This window comes from Betta splendens, chromosome 4 (assembly GCF_900634795.4).
Source record: "Betta splendens chromosome 4, fBetSpl5.4, whole genome shotgun sequence".
Lineage (NCBI taxonomy): Eukaryota > Metazoa > Chordata > Actinopteri > Anabantiformes > Osphronemidae > Betta > Betta splendens.
In genome coordinates, this window is record NC_040884.2 from 14,752,895 (window position 1) to 14,773,482 (window position 20,588).

A 20,588-nucleotide genomic window follows, 5' to 3' on the forward strand; every position below is an offset into this window, starting at 1 on the left:
AATTATTTTCATTTTAATTAGTAAATCTTAATTAACAATGAACATTCACCCTTAAAATTTTTTGGCTTTGGAATGAAGGAGGGGGGTGAAGAAAGGAGAGAATAAATATGACAATCTTTTCGGGACCTCCGGGCAGGATTACTGATGCAGGCTGCCTTAGTTATTAAACACGTTCTAAATTAAATGCCTCCATGAATTTTGCACAGAAATATATTTTCATAGTTTTGCATGCCAAATGTGACATTTTATATTTCAGATTCATCTCGCTGCAGTAATTTTAGAGAAATGTCATATAAACAAAGATTTTGTCATTTACCAAAGGAAATTACTATGCATGGCAGGTTTGTCCATTGGTTGCTCCCTCTCTCCCTCTCTTCTTCTCCCTTTTTTTTTGCCCCCTATTCTGCCTGTGCCGGTTGTTTCAAGTCAGCAAGCCATAAAAAATCTTTATCTCAGTGAAACACAGCAATTTGGGAGATAATCGAATGGTGACTGGGGGGCACAAACGCCAGTCTGAGGAATTATACCACAATCTCCCCTGCATTTACAACCTTCCTCAAAGCCAGTTGTCACCCTGGAAGGAAAGCCCCCGACTGAAGATTCATTACATCTTTAAGCCAGCACGGTGGCATGGCAGCCTCATCCCCAGATGCAACACAACAGCACAGTCCTCCCACAGCTGGGGATGCTACTGCTAAAGCTGCATCTTCCTTCCCTCTTTCCATTTGGTTCTGCACCCACCCCACCTCACCCTCCAACCTTTTCATCTCTTTTTGCTCCTACTTAGATTGAAAGAAGAAAATCACAGACATCATCCACACAAAGCTGGGAAACATTCTTTATATACTGTAGGAAAAATAATGTGTGTGAGTTGTTATCATACTGCATGGGAAAGTAGGGAAGTGTTTGTGTGTGAATGTATGTGCCTTTGTGTTGGGACGTTCACACACAGTGCTGTACAGTCACCACTGGTGTGAACCAGGAAATATTCAGGGTTTCACGTAATTACATCATTTGACTCTTTGTACACAAACAACCCTGCCTTTTTTAAGATAACTAAATACTTCAGGATCAGTATCTCCTCCTGTGAAAACATCCCTGTGATGTTGTGTGATGTGTCTCTTCTAAAAGGTCCTACCTGCCATGGTGGCTGTGATCCTGAAGAGGAGGACTCTGGGAGCTCTGTCATCTGGCCAAACGTAGCCGTCACTTCCTCCTGGCCTTCGCCTAGCGCCCTGAGTGATGGGCTTTTCATGGTTCTGCTGCTACACACAGACACACACACACACGGACACACGTGTGCATGCACAAGAAGCTAACCCTGTTAACGGCCACCTGCATTTTGGACTGTGTTGTTCCACTCTGTAGCCAACAGCAGCTCAATCTAATAACACCACAGCAAAACACTTTCCACTGGGTCTCTCTCTCGTATTCTTCTTCTCTCTCTCTCTTTTTTTCCCGGCCTTTCAATCTTATCAGCTGTAATGTAATAAGCAGTTGCTTCACTCTGTCTCCTCGCCACCTCTCTTAATTCCTCAAAATAAAGCAATATCACAGGGGCCTTGGCCTGCCTGTGACTGGGGATAAGATGCTTGTAAAAGGGAGGATAATTCAGCAAATAAATGCTCAGCATCAAAGGCAGACACTGGGTCTTTCTTGCCTTTCTCTCCCTCCTCTCTGTTTGCCCATCAAAAATATTACATGTGCTTTCATCAGTTCACAACAAGGCACAATGTGCTTCCTAATGCAATTACTCGACCTCCATTAAATCAGAAACAGTCGAAACAAATGAATTACACATTTGTTACAAAAACCGCAAGTCAGCTCTGTGTCTCTCCTCTATTTTTTTTTCTTTCATAGGCATGGGGAGAGAAAAAGTGAAATCATTTCTCATTCAATTCCAGGCAGATGTAGCCCTAGGTGATGCATAGAAAGTCTCCCATGTCTAATAGCCACCCACCATTGATATCAGAAGGAATTTGCAGAGTTCAAGGCTGTCGAGAGGAGGTCATCTCGCTAAACTCCAAACCACATTCATCTGACAGGGCTGGTGTCCGACTACCACCCACCCATGAAGCAACCAAACACGAGAGAAGATACTGATGTGCACAGTAGTTCCTTGATTTCATCACGTCAGCCAGCATGACTGACCACAATTACTGAAAACATAAACGTACTAATCTTGTTGCCCATGGGCCTCTACAGTAACTGTAAGACATCATGTGTGAAGTGGCTGGAGTAGGGAATGCTTTAATTTAACTCATTTATTTTTTTTTATAGTTAGCTGGATTTAACTACATAATGACAAACATTCACAGCTGATAGTTTTCTGTAGCATTAATCAAATGCAAGTCATGTGACGTTAGTTGTACATGTTAAGAGAAGAACTACCTCTGAAACAGCTTGTTCATCGCAGGTTGTGGTGTGTCTCTTGCTGCATCCTTTGAAATATTAAAGTGTCAAAAAACAAACATTTGTGGTCCATGTATAAATAGCATTTTTTGCCAAAGCGAAAGAGAGAAGGTAGTGTGCAGATGTTACGGTAAACTGGCCTTTACCTTTTCATTCCCTTTAAGGAAGGCCATAGGTCGCTTCTTTCTCTCTGCCCACTCACACCTCTGCAACGGTCCTTTCTCAGCCACTTGCTTGAAAAAAATAACGATAAGGGCGTAAATACACAAGTGCACTTTCTCGGGGTGCCATTTTCTCAAACTGCGCTGTGCAGCCTAATGGCAGAATTAAGCACAACTGTAATGCAATCTGCAGGCAATCGATACCGAGCCAGAGCCTACAGACATGTAGCGTGTGACGAGTATTTCTGCCAGTTTTACATTCAGTCAGCACATTCTCTGCTCAGACGCATTGACACTGCTAAGTGACGGCGTCGCACCCTGCACAGGCTTTGTACAGCAGAATGGAGCAATACAGGAGAAAAAGCACTATTATTTTTAAAATAGATGTGAAATCTCTAAGGGATAATGCGCTTTCAATGGGGGGGTGGGGGTGGAAACAGTGGGCCAGCGCATACATATTATGGCAGATAACGCTGATCCCAGTACTGATACAGTACACAGTCAGTGCCTTTGATTATCCAGGAAGAGAGGATGAGTCAACTGTTGCTGTGGTTTCCAATGATGGTAAGACACTGTTGAACCATTTATTCCCAATTACATTTACTTTTGATTCATACAGTATAATGCGATCCTCCGATCTCTTTTCAAGTAAGATTATACCTAAAAATACAGTGGATAGAATATTCTGTATACTGTTTACATATGCAGGGATGTTTGGGTTTCTTTGCAATCTACACTTGCCAAACACAAAGAAAACCCCATGTTTGCAAAGCGCGAACACTTGTTTTGAAAAACATAAAAAAAGCTTCAGATCTAAATGCTAGTTCACAAAATCCCTACTCCCTAGCAAGTAGTCACGCTCTATTTTTCCTGAAAAGACGAGGAGAGAAGCAGGGGAAACGCTGCTTCTCAGAAACAAACGTGCATAATAACGCACGGCAAAGTTCAAAGACAAAACAGCTTCCACAAATAAATTAATTGTGTGGGGATAACCGGTGTGGCGTAGATTATGAAATCAGAATCTGTGCGCTCGTTTAGAGCTGAGAATGAATGAGTTATCTAACCCCTGAAATACCTTAAATGCATGTTGTACAAAAAAGGTTATTTCACATGATTGAATTCAGATGTGATTTAGCCCGTCTGCATTCGGAAGACGGCAAAAAAAAGGGTTGAGGACAAAAAGGAGCCGTGGAAAGAAAAGAAAATTAGTGAGCACACATAAACGGGACAAAAAACGACAACTGGACGCACGCGCACGTGCGAGGTCCATTAGCCGGAGCCGGTGATACACAGACTAATGGACACGGCCGACGTGCTGGTGAATGTGGGATGATGACACAGATATTCCTCTTTGTAGCCCTGACCTGCTGCGGTGAAAGGCTGCCAAGCGTGATCATGTCAGGCCGCACACGCTCCCACAGCTGCTGAGTGTAGTGGGGGATCACCTCCTCAGCCATCGCCACTGCAAGGAACCAAACCGTGGAATATAAAATGTCCAATAGTCATAAGGATGTAATATTCCTGCAGCATTTTTGTATGCCACGAATCTTCAAATCTGTGGGAATTAAATATCCTCTAAAAACAAAGACACTTTCTTTGAATTAATGACTGATTAGTACCCTACTTTAGTTAATAATGCATTATTACATGACTCACATGAATCCACCATCCCACTTCTCACCTCCGCCCATTACCGTCCTTCCTACTCCAAGTCCAGCATCACTTCCCATCCCAGCGCTGGCCTCAGCCTGGCTTTTGGGAACGGTGTGGGCCTGAGATCGCATGGAGCTCGAGGCATCACCACCACCGCCGCCGCCGTGGAGCAGCAGTCGCTGCTGAAGCACCGGATCAACCGGCATCACCTCCAACACCTCCACGTCCCTGGGGGCTACCAGCATACCTGGAGAGATACGCATCAGTGGGCATGCACAGGCACAAGAAACGCACACAAAGCTGCTCAGGTAAACATCAGCACACACGTGCACGTACAGTAGTGTGTGTAGTGTAGTAGTTTATAAAAAGTAACTAAACAATGTGAACGTCAACAAAACCATCCATCCTTTATCTGAAGCAGGCCAGAGGTCTATCACAAGTTTGACAGGGCAAATATTCATTTTCATCTCATTTAGAGTCACCTAGATTTGTATTTTGCCTGGAGAAAGCAAACACAGGTACATCAAACTCCAACCAGACACGAAGCCAGGTAAAATCAAACCTATAAATCCTCATAGCTTCGACAATAACACAAGCCATTCACAAGCCCAGTCCAACACAAAGAGAGCGCATCAAACTTCGGACGGAGAAGTTAAGCAACACTGTCATGGAAACAAACACCGCATTCGCCTTTACTTTCATTGCTTGCGTGCTCATCGTTGTTCACGAGGATTGAAATAAAGTTTTCTTCTCCACGAACTAGTTTCCTCTACGGCACCTAACCTGATTGATGAATGCCTCTGCCGTTGTGCCGTCCCGCCTTGTTGGTGGAAAGCATGAGGCATTCTTCGAGCATCTGTGCTTTCAACGTGTGCAGTCCAACCTGTGCAACAGCCAACGCGGTTATCACTGCCTAATGCTTTTCACACAGAGGCTGGTATCAATTCCTACTGCCTCACAGAGGATGAACAGAATGCCAGTCTTTCATCTCCAAGCCAAAGCAATAGCGTTTATCGAGATTTAAGAAAAAAAAGGAGTAACTGAAGCAGAATCTTCGACAGACTGAAGGGATTTCTCGAGGATTTATTTTCTGGCCACTGTCCATTTCATTAATACAGTGTTGCATTCACACTCTTTCCTTGTGGATTGTCTATGGCGCTTTGTGGCAGGCTGCAAAAAACTGAGAGGAAAGCCTGAGAAGCGCTCACAAAATGTCAGGATCAGCACTGACACACACTGAGCCAGTTCTACAGCTGCAAAGTAGACGCGCGGCCTACACCGGTGGGAGGCATCCATACAACAGCATAAGGTGATTGTCTCAAAGTCTACTGTACTGTAGCTTGGTGAGGCGTTCACTGGCAGTCGCTACAGTTGGACTCCGACAGTACAGAAGTAGGAGCTGCTTCTGTCGCTCTCCCTCCCTGTCTATCAGCTCATTCCACGGCAGAACTGTTAATCCAGGATCCTCTTTACTTTTTCTGCGGGATTTCATGAACATTCCGAGACAATGGACGGGGCTGCTAATCTTGGTGGTACAGCTAAATCCGAGACAATGGGGAATAATAAGAGCCAGCTAAATTCCACCGTGTTGAAGCGAGCCTAAACCCATCACTTGTGCAGTGGAATTACAAGGGAAACGTGCGTCATGTCAACAGGATCTGGTGCGAATGTCTTCACCCAGAACAATGCTGAGCTTAAACCACCTCAATGCCGCCTGCTCGGCTACACATTTACATGAAAGTGAGCTAATGAGAAAAGGCTGCCTGTGCTTGGAAAGCACTCACTGGTAGTGAGGGTCCGCTGCGAGTGTCGTCCTTTGTTCTTTGTTAGCGATTTTAATTTCGTCTGGGCAGCTTGTGTTTTTTTTTACAGTATACTGTGAGGACCATACCTAAAGGCAGTAATCCTCCGTGGCGTCATTGTTTACACTGCACTGTACCAACATTTCAGATGGTTCAAATCTAGCTTTGTATTCAATATTCCAGCATGTAAATAAAAGCACACAACTGCTTTTGATGTGTTATTATCTTTATGAAATCATGTCATGATCTCACCTGACGATAAAAATAGTAAATTAGGTACATTTCCCACAATTTCACTAAAGTTTTGTTGTTATTTTGGGCAACACTTTTTTTCCAGATTCCCAAAATATATGTACGTACCTGGGATGTCTATGAAGGCATCGCGCTCGTCCAGCAGCGCAGTCATTCTTTGATACAGCCTGTTTTCGTCTGCGTTTAATTTTGCTGCAAATCCAAACAACCATAAAATGAGCACTGGGGAAGCGACAAGCGTTTGTGTACTTCAAACTCACCTTCTGCTTATCAGCCACCTCAATCTAAAGCACATCTTAGCATGCAAACCGGACGCATTAAGCCGTGGCTGCAGCGGGGTGGAAATCAAGTGCTGCATATGCAGAGGGGTAATGAAATAGCAGCATTAACATGCCTGTTAGCCAGCCTGTCATCATGTGATGAGATTTGGTTTGGCCAATCCTTTGATATTACACGGCAGTGATATCCAGAAGATACAGGTGAAATGGCTTCTCCATTAATAGCCATGTTTCATTATAACATGCATATTACTTGGCTCCCATGAGCTCGCTTTTAATAGGCCTACTTCAGGAGGGGGCTGCAAACTATTGATACGACTCCGCGCGTGTCATGTGACAGGGGAGAGAAGCGCCACGGTGAAATGAAAACTGACCAACGATACGTGACCTTCGTCAATGACAGCGGGGTAGCCAGCCAATCTGGTGATGCCATCACTTAGTGTATTTACATAGACTGTTCTGCTGTCACAAATGTCAGCCTGCTACCAGTGATCTCTTTCACCTCGCTTTAATGAACCGAGGAGAACTATTAGAACGGAGAATGGCATACTTAATTCCAGCTCATCTTCGGCGCTGACCCCGGCCGTCCTGCGATGCCTTGGGTCTGTCTGCTCTGCCGACAAAGGGTCAAAGTAATTTTGGGCGCGTTCATTTTCTGGGGAGAGGAGAGAGAATGAGAAAAAAGACGTGTTGGGAGCTGCTGCTGCTGCTGGGGGGAGGAGGGGGATGTGTGCTGGGAGGAAGTGAAGAGAGGTGTTGTACAGGTTCAGGTTAGTGGTTATTAGAAGCACATGAAGCAAAATGTTAATTTTGAAACCCACACTGTCGGAGGGCAGGGGCAGTGGCTGCTACCAGATAAGGCAGAGCCAAGATGAGACAGGGGAGGAGAGCGAGTGAGAGAGAGAGAGAGAGAGAGAGCGACTGTTAGCTTTCTCCGCGCACCTCTCCATGGCCTGGGGTGCTCTGGGGCCTACTTAGCATGCTGCAAAAGGTCACGGCAGGCAATCTCTTAAATACGACTGCCATATGTTTGCAGCGTTCAAAAGAAACTAATGAGAAAGTCTACACACTCAAAAGTTCCTGGAATTTCAAAGACAATACCTGCTAAATACTGAGAGGTCATGGGGCCTGGAGGACCTGGGCAGGTTTGGAGGAGCGATCCAAAGGAAAAGAACCTGAACCCATGTCTCATTGTCTTCTTATTAGCAGTCACTGACCTGTGGGTATCAAGTCTCCTCCACAGAGTTTATAGGAATCGTATCGCTCCAGGGCGCCTTCTATTAGGGGTTCACCCCACTGAGTAGCTTTCTTAACCCCAAATTATTCTCATTACAGGCCTGGAATATTTCTCCCTATTTCCCAGAACTTTCAGGTTGTAAGGCAACGCATTAAATCATGTATCCTATACAGTACATAAAACATCCATATACACTGGAGTGTGAGGTTATTCTGTACTCGAACAGTGAGGATGTTTGCATATACTGCCTAAAATAGCTCACTGGGATTCTTTCTTGCTCATATTTAATATCTGCGCGAGGTTGCCGCACTCTGGTCCGCGCTCTAAGTTAAACAGGCAGAGTGAAATTAAACAAGGAGCAGCCGCCTGACTCCTCAACGGCGCCATAAATTGACTGTGAAATTCACTCATACGTCGTTAACAGGGAGTTTGAACATTTTCTCCACAAATAGCTCTGAGGTTATGAAACCCTTTTTTCAAATGCACATTTGCATAATGATGGTAGCCTGGTGGATCTCCTTTTGAATCATATCTGTGATTTACCTAAATAGTCTGGCTGTCATCCAGTTCATCTCTCTAATGAAAATTTCAATTCTCCTTCTTACATGCACAATATCAGTAACCAGAGTTTCGTGCCAGCCAGCGATGCTGCTTATAGAGAAACATTTTGGTGAAGAAACAAGTGTAATAGAAACCCACTCTACCTAAACCAGAAACATTTACATTAATGTGCTTTAAGTGAAGCCTAATTCATATTCCAAATTCATAGGACAAAAACACGTCAAAGGAAATAGGTGCCAACACTGATTGGCCTCCGCTAGTTTAATCCAAGACAACATGTGGATGTGATGCAGTTTAATTTGGTTTATTTAATTATGTCTTTTGTTTCCTTTTGAGGCATAACCTCAATAAAACATAAGGGTAGAAGCCTGAATAATCATAGAGTACGGTAATCATTTACTGTATTGACATTTTAACAAAGAGTGAATTATGAATTATAATTTTAAATTATAAGTAAAAATTAACACAAGATCCCTTAATTCAATTCCAGCATTGTTGTCAGACCCAGATGACCTTAAGCGACATTATTAGCCTTAGATGTTTGGCTGAGTATGAGCAAACGATACTGGACAATATCCACGTGGTTTTTCATTCAACATCTAAATAAGACCAAATTGACATTTGCCATAACAGACTCCCATCGTGAATAAGATTGTAATAATAATATGTTGTTTTAAATATTTCTTTTGAATACTACTTACTAAGATGATTCCTACATGGTATGTGTATGGTTGCAATGCGTTGTAAATAATGTACTGTTTGTTGTTCATGCTGGCCACACACCAGGAGTGTAATCCTACATCTTGTCCATGAAACATCATGACAATAATTAGTAATAATTACTAGCCATGCACAGCAAGAGCAAAAGAAACTACATTAATTTAAAAATCCAACATGTGACTCATCCCTGAAAAAAACTGGCACGCTCGCAACCTTGAACGCATCCTAATTTACCATCCCGTTCCTCAAGAGTTCTCCCTGACATCCTGAATTATAAGGGGGCATATTCGTATGCCTGATTGGCCTTAAGCCGTGTTTCGGGGGCGTTGTGAGTACACCACACAGACAGCGGATCGGCTCGGTAGCGTAGTAGCGTATGTAAATACACTCTCCTATGACTCCAGCCCACCACAAGGCATGTAGCCGAGAGTGGGAGTCAAGGCTGATTGTGTCGAGGGTACTTCTAGATAGAGATAGAACACCCACCACTCCAGCGTTCTCCAGCAGAGGAAGAAGTTATACGAGGGTTGCTTGTTAGGACACGCTCGCTTCGGAATGCAGGGACCAAGGGCCCCCCGAACGGAGAGCGAGAGAAAAAGAGAATGAAAGAGGCAGCGAGAGAAAGGTTAGATCAGGAACACATCTACTGTCAACAATTTTGAGGCTAATGAAGAATGAAGCTTCACCTCTTTCTTTGGCAGGGGCTCGCAGCTCCATTTTTTTTTGGTGAGCTGCAAGGGTGCTATCTGGCCTGTCACCTCGAATTTCTCTCCCCAGCCAAACCGGAGGAACAGAAAGCTCTGCGCTTCCTCCTCCATCGAAGGCTGGGTTTTCTATGCCCACCACGGCAGCTCTGTCTTCTCTCCCTGACAACATAAGCAGAAACGCAAATTAAAAAAAATAATAAATAAATAAAAACAAACGGTGACTTGGAGGGGTCAATACGACTCGTTAGGACAAGAGACACTGGTGATTTCTTTGCCCCAAAACGTTCAAGCGCATCCTCCTCGAATGACACTAAAACACAATTAGGTTAAAATTAAATCAGAATCTTGCAGGAGGAGGAGAAAAAAGAGAAGAAGAAGAAATGATTAAAATAATTACAAATTGCGCCCTGACAAGCAAGAGCAAAATTTAGCCCAAAGCCATTTGTCTGTAATTAGTTAATTAATCCTTACACAAATTATGAGCAATAACTCATCAAGCAGGACTCACCCATCAGAAATTCAGCCGACTTGGATTTCTTCTGCTTAGGTTGCTGCAGAGCCTTCTGCTGTAACTTCTGGAGGGAAATTGTTAAATGAATAAATTAGCTGCAGAATGAAGATCATCATTTATGATCCGCAACTAACGCAGTATTTTAAATATGGGACGACACTGAAATGTCATTTAATTTACATCGCCGCTAAAGGGGTCAAGCACTAATTGAACAACAGGAGTGGAAAGGAATTTAATCATACATAGATAAGAAAAGTTGACACGACTGTGTAATGAAGGTCACATTAAAATACTTCCTCCTTGTTTCTAAAATGAATGGGTAACAACACGATCTCCTGGAAAATTATATGCTTTTTTTTGTACACAGGGTGCGTGTGAGTACACAGCCCTGGAAAACCTGGCACAAATTACTCCTGTTTGAAGTCAACTGAAAAAGGCTCACAACAGACAGAAGAATATTATTTATTTATTATTCTCCATGGCAGGTTCATATTTATTTATTAAAAGGTATAGGATTTGTGTTTTAAGGAAATTATAAATACAAATAAGATTTCATGTGATCTACAAAAGCGAGTAAGAGTTTGTGTCCAACCCAAAGTACTGTACTGTATGTGGAACAAGCTCCGCATTCCCACGTTTGTCTCATTTCTGCAGACATGCAGGAACAGCGAGGGGCATAAGTAGTTGTTTTTCGTTATGGATATGTTTATACAAGAATGCACCGTAGAGACGAGCACTGCTGTTCAAAGCGTATGGACCTTTTTAAGCTTAATTTTATGCAGATTTCGATGATGAACTGTTCTCATGCCCGTGAACAGCGTGTATTTGTATACAATATTTAATTTCAAAGGCAAAAATCACGGGGCGGAATGGGTGGGAGACTTATTTCAACTCTAAATGACAGAGCAATTAAAATCGAGGGGGACTACTTCCAGACCAATCTGGTAAGAGGAGTTTTTTTGTAAATCTGTTTTTACATTCAACAAGCCCTACAGCAAGACATTCATTTATACCACTGAGATTAATGCTTATCTAATTGTAACTTATTTAAAAACCATTTTCTGTTCGACTGGGTACCAATCAGTTTTTCTGAATTCCACATACTGAGGAGTGTCAGACTGGCAAATACAGCACCCGTGGCGCCATTACTGCCACGTCTCCCCTTTCATTTTCTAACTCGCACATCATCAGACACTTTACTCACCTTCCTGCCAGATAAATATTGTTTTGGGTACGTACAGCGAAACAAGAATCTCCCTGAAACAATCGTGGCAAAATGAATCAGCTAATTTTGCTAATATAAAAAACACATGCACTCCCCATTAGTTTTATAGGACACTTGAAGCAAACTAAAGCAGGCGTTTGCATTCATTATATAGTATTAAATAATTGCTTGTTATTGGAACCTTGGAGCCAGTTGTAAAAAAAACTCTAATACTGTATGATTATTCATCGAATTTGAACAATAGATGATTGGGCTAAAATCCCAGGGTAAACAAATGCATCTTGTTTATCACCTCCATTGCTGCACATCATAATCTAGAATATCATCTCCCTCATTCTGCAGACATGGATTTGCTGTAATACATATTAAGTGTTATAGCGTAACATCAAGTCGTGAAATAATCAAAAAATAACTCGGCATTTTGTTAGTTTAATACCGGTAGTTTGAAACATTCATTTTATTCCTTCTCTCATATCTATTCTCCTCTGGGCCCATTATCCTCATAGCGTTGTTTCTAACTGTGCCAATATTTCTCATATGCAAACAGAACAAGCTCCACGTCCTGCAAACGCCTTCTGATCGCTACAAATTCATATTTGAGAAAGGAGGAACACAGTACACGGGAGGAGTACAGTACGTGCACCCCAGGCCTGATGCTTTGGGTCATTGTCACTAAAAATCGAATCCCCACAGCGCCATGTGAGCCTGTGTCTAGAGAGCGAGGAGAAATGCCTGGCTCTCATCTTGCTCCCTAGACCCCACTGACATTGACAGCATGCTTCTTGTAATACAAGGACTGTTGTTTAATGTGCCATAACCGGATGGAACATGCAGATGTTGCTTTTCTCAAACGATAAACGACAACACAAGCTTCATAAATAAACAGGATTTTATTAAAGGTAGGAGTGGCTGGTGGGTACGCGACGTGCAAACTGGCACAAAATAAATGTCCCTGTCACTGTGGATGTAGATTTGCTAATTTGCGGTGCCGCACCAAAGTCATGTGCCAAGACGTTTGTGTGTATTACAGCATCCATACAGTAGCACAACGCCATAGCCCGGGAGATCATGCTCTCATCTCATCTGCTCACTGAATGCTTTTACACACGTCCCGAAGTGCTTACTTTGCAGTTGACACAAGAGAAAAATCATTTCGAACTGGTGACAAAACAATCCACAACTTCATTTTTCTTTCCCTCGTCTGTAAATGTGATTGTTGTCGAAAGGAATTGGGCACAACGATGCCTTGTTCAGTTCTCGTTGCATTCAAAGGCATAGCTAGAAGGGCTTGGGGAAGACCGCTTGCTGCTAGGGGCTGGTGGGCACAGACCAGCTAGAAAGTGAATTTTGCATACTGTACGGATCATCGCCCAGTTCAGCCCAGTCACATTGAATCTGCCGTCATCCAATTGTGCTTCATGAAACTGTCAACCCTCATTTACGTCTGCTGTTTTCTTCCCCACGCAGCTGTAAACAAGGCCCCAGCTTTGAGCTGTCTGCCTCTGTCACTGCGTGCGCTGCTTGCCAGGGGAGCAGAGACAGCAAAACCTCATCTTCACAGAGCTACTTAAAGCTACCAAATCCAGACAAGCGTCCTGCGTGCGAGGCGAGGGAGTCAAGGACAATGGTGTTTCTGGAAACAGCCAGTTTGAAGAGCTTTACACAGATTCCTGTAGATATTTTGTCTAATTTGTGTAAAAGAATCTATAATATCAGTTTATTCTGGGAACATTCTGTCAACATAGTCTCTATAGTAAAATAAAATCACGTCTGTATAAAATGTGCAAATATAGACCACAAAGGTAGCAACAGAATAAAAATCCCAATGGAGATAAGACTGAAGGTCTATATAGTGTAATATACGTAAGCTGGTTTTGTTTTCATGTTTATAGTCCCCTTTCATCTTTTCACATATTAAAAAATGCCCATATCAGTAAAATGTCATAACAATAATGAAAACATCTACAAAGCATCTCTATTTGAATAATGAAAGATAAGGTTAGCATTTTGTTTCAAAGCCAATTCTACCCTTAAAAAATGAAACCGCCTTAATTTATACAGCCGCCGTATACGTGCACGGTAATTTCCAGCCACCAAACAGTTCCTTATTAAACAACAACCACGTCAGTAGATGTAGACAGAAAACATAATTAGGATTCAAGCTTAATTAATCTACGCTGGCCCCCTTTAAGTGAATTAGTCAATTATTTATGCATGTGTGCTCCTTTGATGCTAACAGATTATGTATGTTACTAGAAAAAAACCTTGAAAAATGACTTTGAAAACTTTCCACCATAAAATGTCACTAAGAGCTTCTGCGCGGACTGAGAAATGTCAGTGAAGCCTGTGAATTCTGAATAATTATGAAGAAACCCTGAAGTAAACTTTTACAAAATACTAAGTACTACAAAATGTGCACAGTGAATAGTTTAGTGGCACATTACTATTGCATTTATTAGAATGAGTCTGTCCTAAAATCCACTGCGGAACATAATAAATTAGCCAAATATGTACATTTTGTGCGCCCTGATCCAGGGAATGGAAATTTAACACAGGTCGGATCAAGGTCTTTCCTGGGATCGTGGGAACTCCTTGGGATTTTCAAGAGCCTTTTTGTTTTTACCCTTGAGAACCAGGCAGCGCACCCCTCAATCCCCCATTGAGAACCCAGAGGCAGCGCAGAGGAATGTTAAATGTCAATGGTCATACTGCACCAGCACCTTCAGAGGGGGAGAGAGAGAGGAGAGACAGAGAGGGAGCGATGGAGGTACGAGGCCTGACCTCCTTTGTGTTCGCCTGCGCTGCTGTGAGAGCCAGAAGTGAAACTGTACTCACACTGCCAAAGGTGTCCATCTCCGCAAACTGCAAAAGATCATCACTCGCTGACCCTGATCTCCGAACGACGGCAAGCCCTGCACAACAGAATGTGTGAAAGAACGGTGAGGAGTGCGTCAAAACAAATGAGATAAGTGTAGAAATACCAGCTGCACGTGAGGAGAATATGGTTTTGGTTTACTCCAAAACTTTAGTGTTAATTGATGTTAGTCGAGCTAAAATTCCCCATAGCTTAAGTGTCATTGTTGCAATGCATCTCAGAGTAAAGGAAAATAAACTGCATTTATCTCCACAGATAAACGATTTGTCCTCTTATTTTAATAGTTTATTCATTTACATCTGATACAATATGATTTGGTATTTTTATTGTCTTCTCCTATGGTAATTCACATGGCTCGCACAGGTTTCTGCTGAAATAGCAAAACAAACCCCAGGCAAAATGTGAAAGATTATCCCATACCATGCAAGCTGGGATGAAACGCTATACTTTTTCAGACCCAACATGTAAAGCTATTGAATCTGCGGTTTGTGTATGCGAGGGAAAATGAGTGTTGTAACAAGTGGGCCAGTGTTTTTGTAATTGTTTCAAATTACACCCGGCGTAATAACTCAGTGGAAGCACAGCCAGTGTGCGGTCCGTACACATTAACTAGGCAAAGACCACGGGATATCCACGCACCTTATCACGGCCCACAAAAAACCCCAATTGTGTAAACAAGTGTGGGGAATAAAACTCTTAAGGTGGAATTCCAGCTGTGTGCGTTTGTTTCCTATGGTGCTTATCGCCAGCCGCACAAAAGAAAGGATCATACTTTCAGAAGAGGTATTTTGCTGCATTTCCTTTACACGTGTACTTAATGGAGTCAAAGTCCTTCCTGTATTTTTATTTTTCTGGGTTGCTAATAGAGATGCACGGGAGCGAGTGTTTCTCAGCCACTAAAATTAGTATGTTTTGAAGGAAAAAACAAGTGCATTAGTTGGTGAACCTGCCAAATGATGAGAACACAAACTGAGTCAGTCGTCCGTTTGGGACTGAGGCCTCCTGTCAAAAGCTATACTCAAATATATGGGTCTTTCTAAACTGAATTTCCCTACAAATAAGTGTTCAAAAAGTGCCTACTTGGCCTTGAGATAGACGTTAATGGTGTATAATGATAAATGGACTAAAAAGACTAAAAACTGACCTCCTGCTAGAATTACACAGCAGTTCTAACATAGCAAAAGTGTGTGTTGTCATCTAAAATGACATGATACATTATTTGACCTCCAAGCACTTTTTTCCCCATCACCCTCTCCTGCCCTGAGATTGACCATCTCTTCTGTCATCTGGTCGTCTAAGCTCCATCAACCCTTAATCCAATATGACACTGGGGTCTGTGTTGCGCCACAGAAGGCACTTCCCCTTTTCTATGGCATAGTGCGACCTGAAATCTTCGCCTGACATTCTTCCTGTTCTATCCAACGCGGATAAGGGATGTAACTCAATAGTCACCGGGGACGGGGCACCGTGCGGCAAAGAATATTTTATTTGCTCGTGGACAGAGGTCTTTTCTTAGTGTTTAACAACAGCCAATGTCCCTTAAGACATGGAGCTCACAAAGCTGACAGTAAGGGTAGAAAAAGGGTAAAATCATTCTTTGTCGCGGGACAATGGGAATGTTTTGCATCCACACTAAGCAAAAATATCAGCGTTCTCTGCGATAAATAGGCACGTTTGAGGGAGTCCATGCAAGCCTAGGAGAACATCTATGGACACATTACATCATAACTTGACTAAGGATTATTGCAAATAGCTGCTGTGCTATATAAGTGATCAAATACATATAAACTGTTTTACACAGAATTAAGAAGTTTGTTACCTTTTGAGGTCTGAGCTCTTCCCCTCTATTGTTGGCTAAACCCGGTTGCCAAGGAGATCGTGACGCAGTTTCCTAACACACACTGGAACACGACGTTTCAGGTAACATCCTCAGGTTCACTTTCACTCTCTGAAATCAGACACACAAGAGAAAGTATATAGGCGAAATCATCCACATTTTAAATGTCTAACATCGATTGTGTATATATTAGGTTTCTACAATCAGTCTTGAGCTGTGCCAAGATAACGTTTCATCTTTGGAACATTTCCATTCACCAGATGGTTTTACTGTTTGTGTTTTGAATGATGGTGCTGCATTATTAATGCAGGGTGTGGCTTATCACTCATTCAGTGACGTGTCTATTTATTATCTCGCCACAAATGGCCCATTACTAGTAAAACAGGCTGCTTTGTCACCTCTCGGTGCTGATTACAATGAACTCTTCCAGCTGAAGGTAAAGCACTCGCTCTTTGCAGGCATCAATTATGTAGGATAGACAATTCCTGCAAAAGTTACCTCACATGCATTATTCAGGCCAAACTCCATGTAGATGTACTTGGTTCTCTCTGCTATGACATAAGGCACACTAACACTTTCAAAGCAGATAATGAACCACTGTAATGCTTCCCTGAGAACAAACAGTCAGACTCTGGTTTATTCATGACTGCAAAGCCATCAGGCCATTGGTGGCCTTTTCAGCACAGGAAGAGAGATTGCTCATGTGTATCAGCCCTCATTTGTCTGGCGAATATAGAGCCAGTGTTGTCCTTTATCTACGGTTTGCTATTATTACTGTTAAACTCTCTCCACTCCAAGTGACCATCTAGCCCTGATCGTCCCGCAGCGTTCCAAACAATCAGAAGTTAACAAGGCACAATAATGCATCATTAATGCGCATTTTAATCAATGCTATGCATGAAAAGTGAATCTTTACAGCAGCTATTTCACAAATCACTGGGATCCCTTTTGCTCATTAAGCTGGTTAAATTTGATCTAAATAAGATGCCCGAAGATCTGGACCTCCCATTTCCTGCCTAAGCTGTCGTTGATCGTTTATGTGATTAAATATAGACCTAAATCTCCATCTTATCCAATTAATTCTTCGTGCAGGCATGAGAGTGGCTAATGATGTTATCTTACCTAATTAACCTGTATAGGGATTCAACTCCAGGACAGGGGATTGTTCATCCTTCATCCAAGTGTTCATTATTATCATTACAATCATTATCATAAAGGGGCTAACTTATGATGTTGGCCAATCCAGCCACCGCCATTAATCTAGATTGAGTCTTTTTTCCTTTCTTTCTGGGGAGGGGGATCCTTTGGGGTCATTTTTAATTATCACTAAAAGGATGGGAATTCTAGCAAAGCTGAAGAAGTTCAGTTGTGGTCACAGCAATCACTGGAATCTCACGAGTCCACATCACACAAATGTGATTTGACTCCTTATGACTGAGGGGTAATTTTGCATTTCGCTGTATTTAGGGTCCCGCGTCCCCGCACGCTGTGAGACTCCCTGTTTTTTGTCAGCTTTCCCCATTGAATGCTGGCTTCAACCTATTAACACAGTAGACTTGCAGCCGATCAATAGCCCTCATTGGACCATGTATCATTAGTTAATCGGATATTGATGAGGGTATTGACACGCAGCTAATTAATCTCAGGCCCAGCGCCGGCTTTCATATGTTTCCTTAATTACACACTTCATCTTGGTCCTTACACGTCAGCAAGCCGCTACTTGCTGTCTGACAGTGAGTAAAAGTTAGCTGTCAGCTGTCACACTTGTGTTCGAATGTTTCCAATTCTCTCTTTGCATTGTGCAAATGGAGGCACTGGTTACACAGTGCAGCAAGGTGCATGTCAGACACGGCGCCTAGAATTATGTTTTATGTTTTATTCTCAATTATCAATGAGTCTGTTTGTGTATGATGCATTGACTAAAGGGTGCATCTATCCTTTTATATAAAGTGTGCAGCCTACAGCACTGCATGTAAGTGTGCATAGGCTTTAGGACGTGAGCCCACATCCGTGAGCTCCGTCTACACCTGAATGCGTGTTTGACGCATGCGGGCTGATCAGAGCCGGCGTACAGATGAGAGAGCACCTGACCCCTGGCGTCACCACAGGGCTCCAATAAGCTGCTCCTCAACTGCTGCTCTGAAAACCACAAATCTCCAACTTTTAGCCTGCTGCTGTTGGTTTGATTATTGTTTATAGATACAGCCGAGAATTAAAGCATGGCCCGCAGGCGGCATAATTATTTACAGCTGAAAACTCATATCATTACCAGCATGCTCCTAATTGCCAGAAGTAATATCAATGTTAGCTGATTAAGTGTATTTTTTTTTCATCTTCAGTCTCCATAATGTGCAGAGATTGTTTTCCCTCAGCATATGGGGTGACGGTTTATCTCAATACAGCTGTTCATCTGGTTTGACTTCTATTTTTTTCCCCTGTTCATTCCAAAATGCGATATTGCGGCATAGTGAGAGGGTAGCGATCGATTGCTCCACTTTTTGTAGTCTGCTCGCAAGGTCAATGAAAACACAGGAGATCCATCCTTGACTGCTCAAAAATAATTTATCGCGCTTCCTCAAAAAAATAGATGCAGATGTGACTTTGAGGAGCAGGAGAAGACGTTTTGACTTGAGATGATGTCACAAAGGATGCTGGGGGTGTAAAGCCACCTTGAATTCAGCATCCGATGATTAATTAGAAGCAAATGTTTATTTGGCATAGACGCCCCCACTCTAAACACAGCAAAATGTTTCTTTTGGTATTTAGGATGGCTAATAATAATAACCGTTGAGGTGTGTGATATGACGTAGCAATGATGGAAATTTATTCATTGGGACGGAGCACGAAAATTACACCACACAGTTCACAGCGTGAGCTCATGTAAAACTTTTAAATTCAATTTCAAAAGGGCTAAAGTCAAACAGTAATAAATAATACAATAGTAGTAATAGTAATAATTCTCTACGACCAGTCATCTGCTCTAATCTGTTCTAATTGTCAGCACAAGCACGCCTAACATTATCCCATTATGTTTTAACAGTATGTACGGCGCAATATTAAAACTACTGCTGATAAAAATAGCAAATGTGTTGTTCCATTTATACGAGCATCATCCAGTAATAACTCACGGCCTTTATTAGTGTTCAGTGTGACACCTCGCCGTTTCCATCCAGGAGGCAGTGTGTCGTGTTTACTCGGGCAGACTCTGTGGTTCTCAATTTCTCCAGCTATTTCTGTCATACTTGTTCAACTTCCTCTTTGACCGCAGAGTTCACGCAGGCCTGTAGGAGTGGGAGTGAGTGACACATGAAAAAAATAAAGGCTTATACTGTACGCCGAAGCCTCAACTTTGTTTCAGTGAAAAAATGTAAGAAATACCGCAGAAGCAAGCTCACCGTCCAGGATGCAGCACGTGGAATACGTCAGAGAAATGCTAATTTTGTCACAAAACTGAGGAGATGTCTGACAAGAGAGATCTAAACTTCTGCTGAGGAAAAAATTATAAAGGCTGGGCCCAATTGCGCAGACTTAAGCCAGCTAGCCACAGCTAATACATAACCAAGGTTAGCATGCTAACCATAACTCAATGTAGCAGGGTTCGGAGTTAAGCTAGCTGGCGCTTCCTACCTTTATAGGATGACTGGAGCGCTAGAAAATAATGAACCGATAATGTACTAAACCAATCTGTCGGCCAAACTCCAGGAAGTGAAATAACAGCAGGCTTTTATGTCCAAAACTGCTTTGGACAGGAGAAAGAGCCACAAAATGAAACGTAACGTTCCCCTAGCGGACGCCAAGGAAATTGCACGGTTGAAATATATAACCTTTTTTTTTAAATATTGATTATCCTTCTGTAAAATAATAATAATTTTATTCATTTATGATAAAATATATAATAGTTTTGAGTAGTAGTAAAAGAAAATAAAATACATTAAGGCAAGTCAAATGACCTCAGGTGTGTGACACATGACTGTAACAGACCTTTTTTTTCTTTGAGAATTGTAATGACTTTTTCTTCCAATGACACCAAGCTCAATAATATTGCTTTTATTATTTAGAAACCACAACCATTTAAATTTGGGTACTCCTATTAGCACAATGGACACGCACACTGGACAGACAAACATGACAGCGCCTCCAAAGGTCGGAGAACTGAACTGTTGCAAATCCGCCATCAGTTTCTTTGAATGCATTATAATTTGTAAAAAACTTGGTCGAAAGAAATTGTGTCTACAAGGCAGCTCGAGATTACAAGAATTCATCTAATGTTAAAAATGTGCAGAAGAGTGGAATAATTGTTGAAAGGGCAACGCAAATAGTGATTAAAAGTGGGCCCAGGGTCATCATTAGGGCATGA

General features: G+C 42.3%; 1 protein-coding gene across 9 annotated transcripts in view; it reads right to left on the minus strand.

The window, feature by feature from the left end:
- The window catches only part of ofcc1 (orofacial cleft 1 candidate 1), a 76,103-nt gene extending 56,062 nt beyond the window's left edge, over positions 1–20,041 (minus strand). For 2 of the 9 annotated variants that reach the window (XR_008694569.1, XM_029149001.3), the window contains exons 1-13: positions 19,627–20,039; positions 19,360–19,512; positions 16,214–16,342; positions 14,355–14,431; positions 10,292–10,358; positions 9,763–9,942; positions 7,109–7,213; positions 6,389–6,472; positions 4,255–4,473; positions 3,938–4,035; positions 2,559–2,645; positions 2,392–2,441; positions 1,139–1,265 (exon numbers count right to left, since the gene is read on the minus strand). Coding sequence is in view for 8 of the 9 variants with exons in the window: in XM_029149001.3 (XP_029004834.1) it covers positions 1,139–1,265; positions 2,392–2,441; positions 2,559–2,645; positions 3,938–4,035; positions 4,255–4,473; positions 6,389–6,472; positions 7,109–7,213; positions 9,763–9,942; positions 10,292–10,358; positions 14,355–14,372 (1,035 nt within the window). In the remaining variant the exon portion in view is untranslated. Of the gene's footprint in view, positions 1–1,138; positions 1,266–2,391; positions 2,442–2,558; positions 2,646–3,937; positions 4,036–4,254; positions 4,474–6,388; positions 6,473–7,108; positions 7,214–9,562; positions 9,625–9,762; positions 10,197–10,291; positions 10,359–14,354; positions 14,432–16,213; positions 16,343–19,359; positions 19,513–19,626 lie in introns of those variants that run through there. The other 7 variants (XM_029149004.3, XM_029149003.3, XM_055508423.1 and 4 more) reach the window with 7 other exon arrangements.
- Positions 20,042–20,588: the final 547 nt, after the last annotated feature.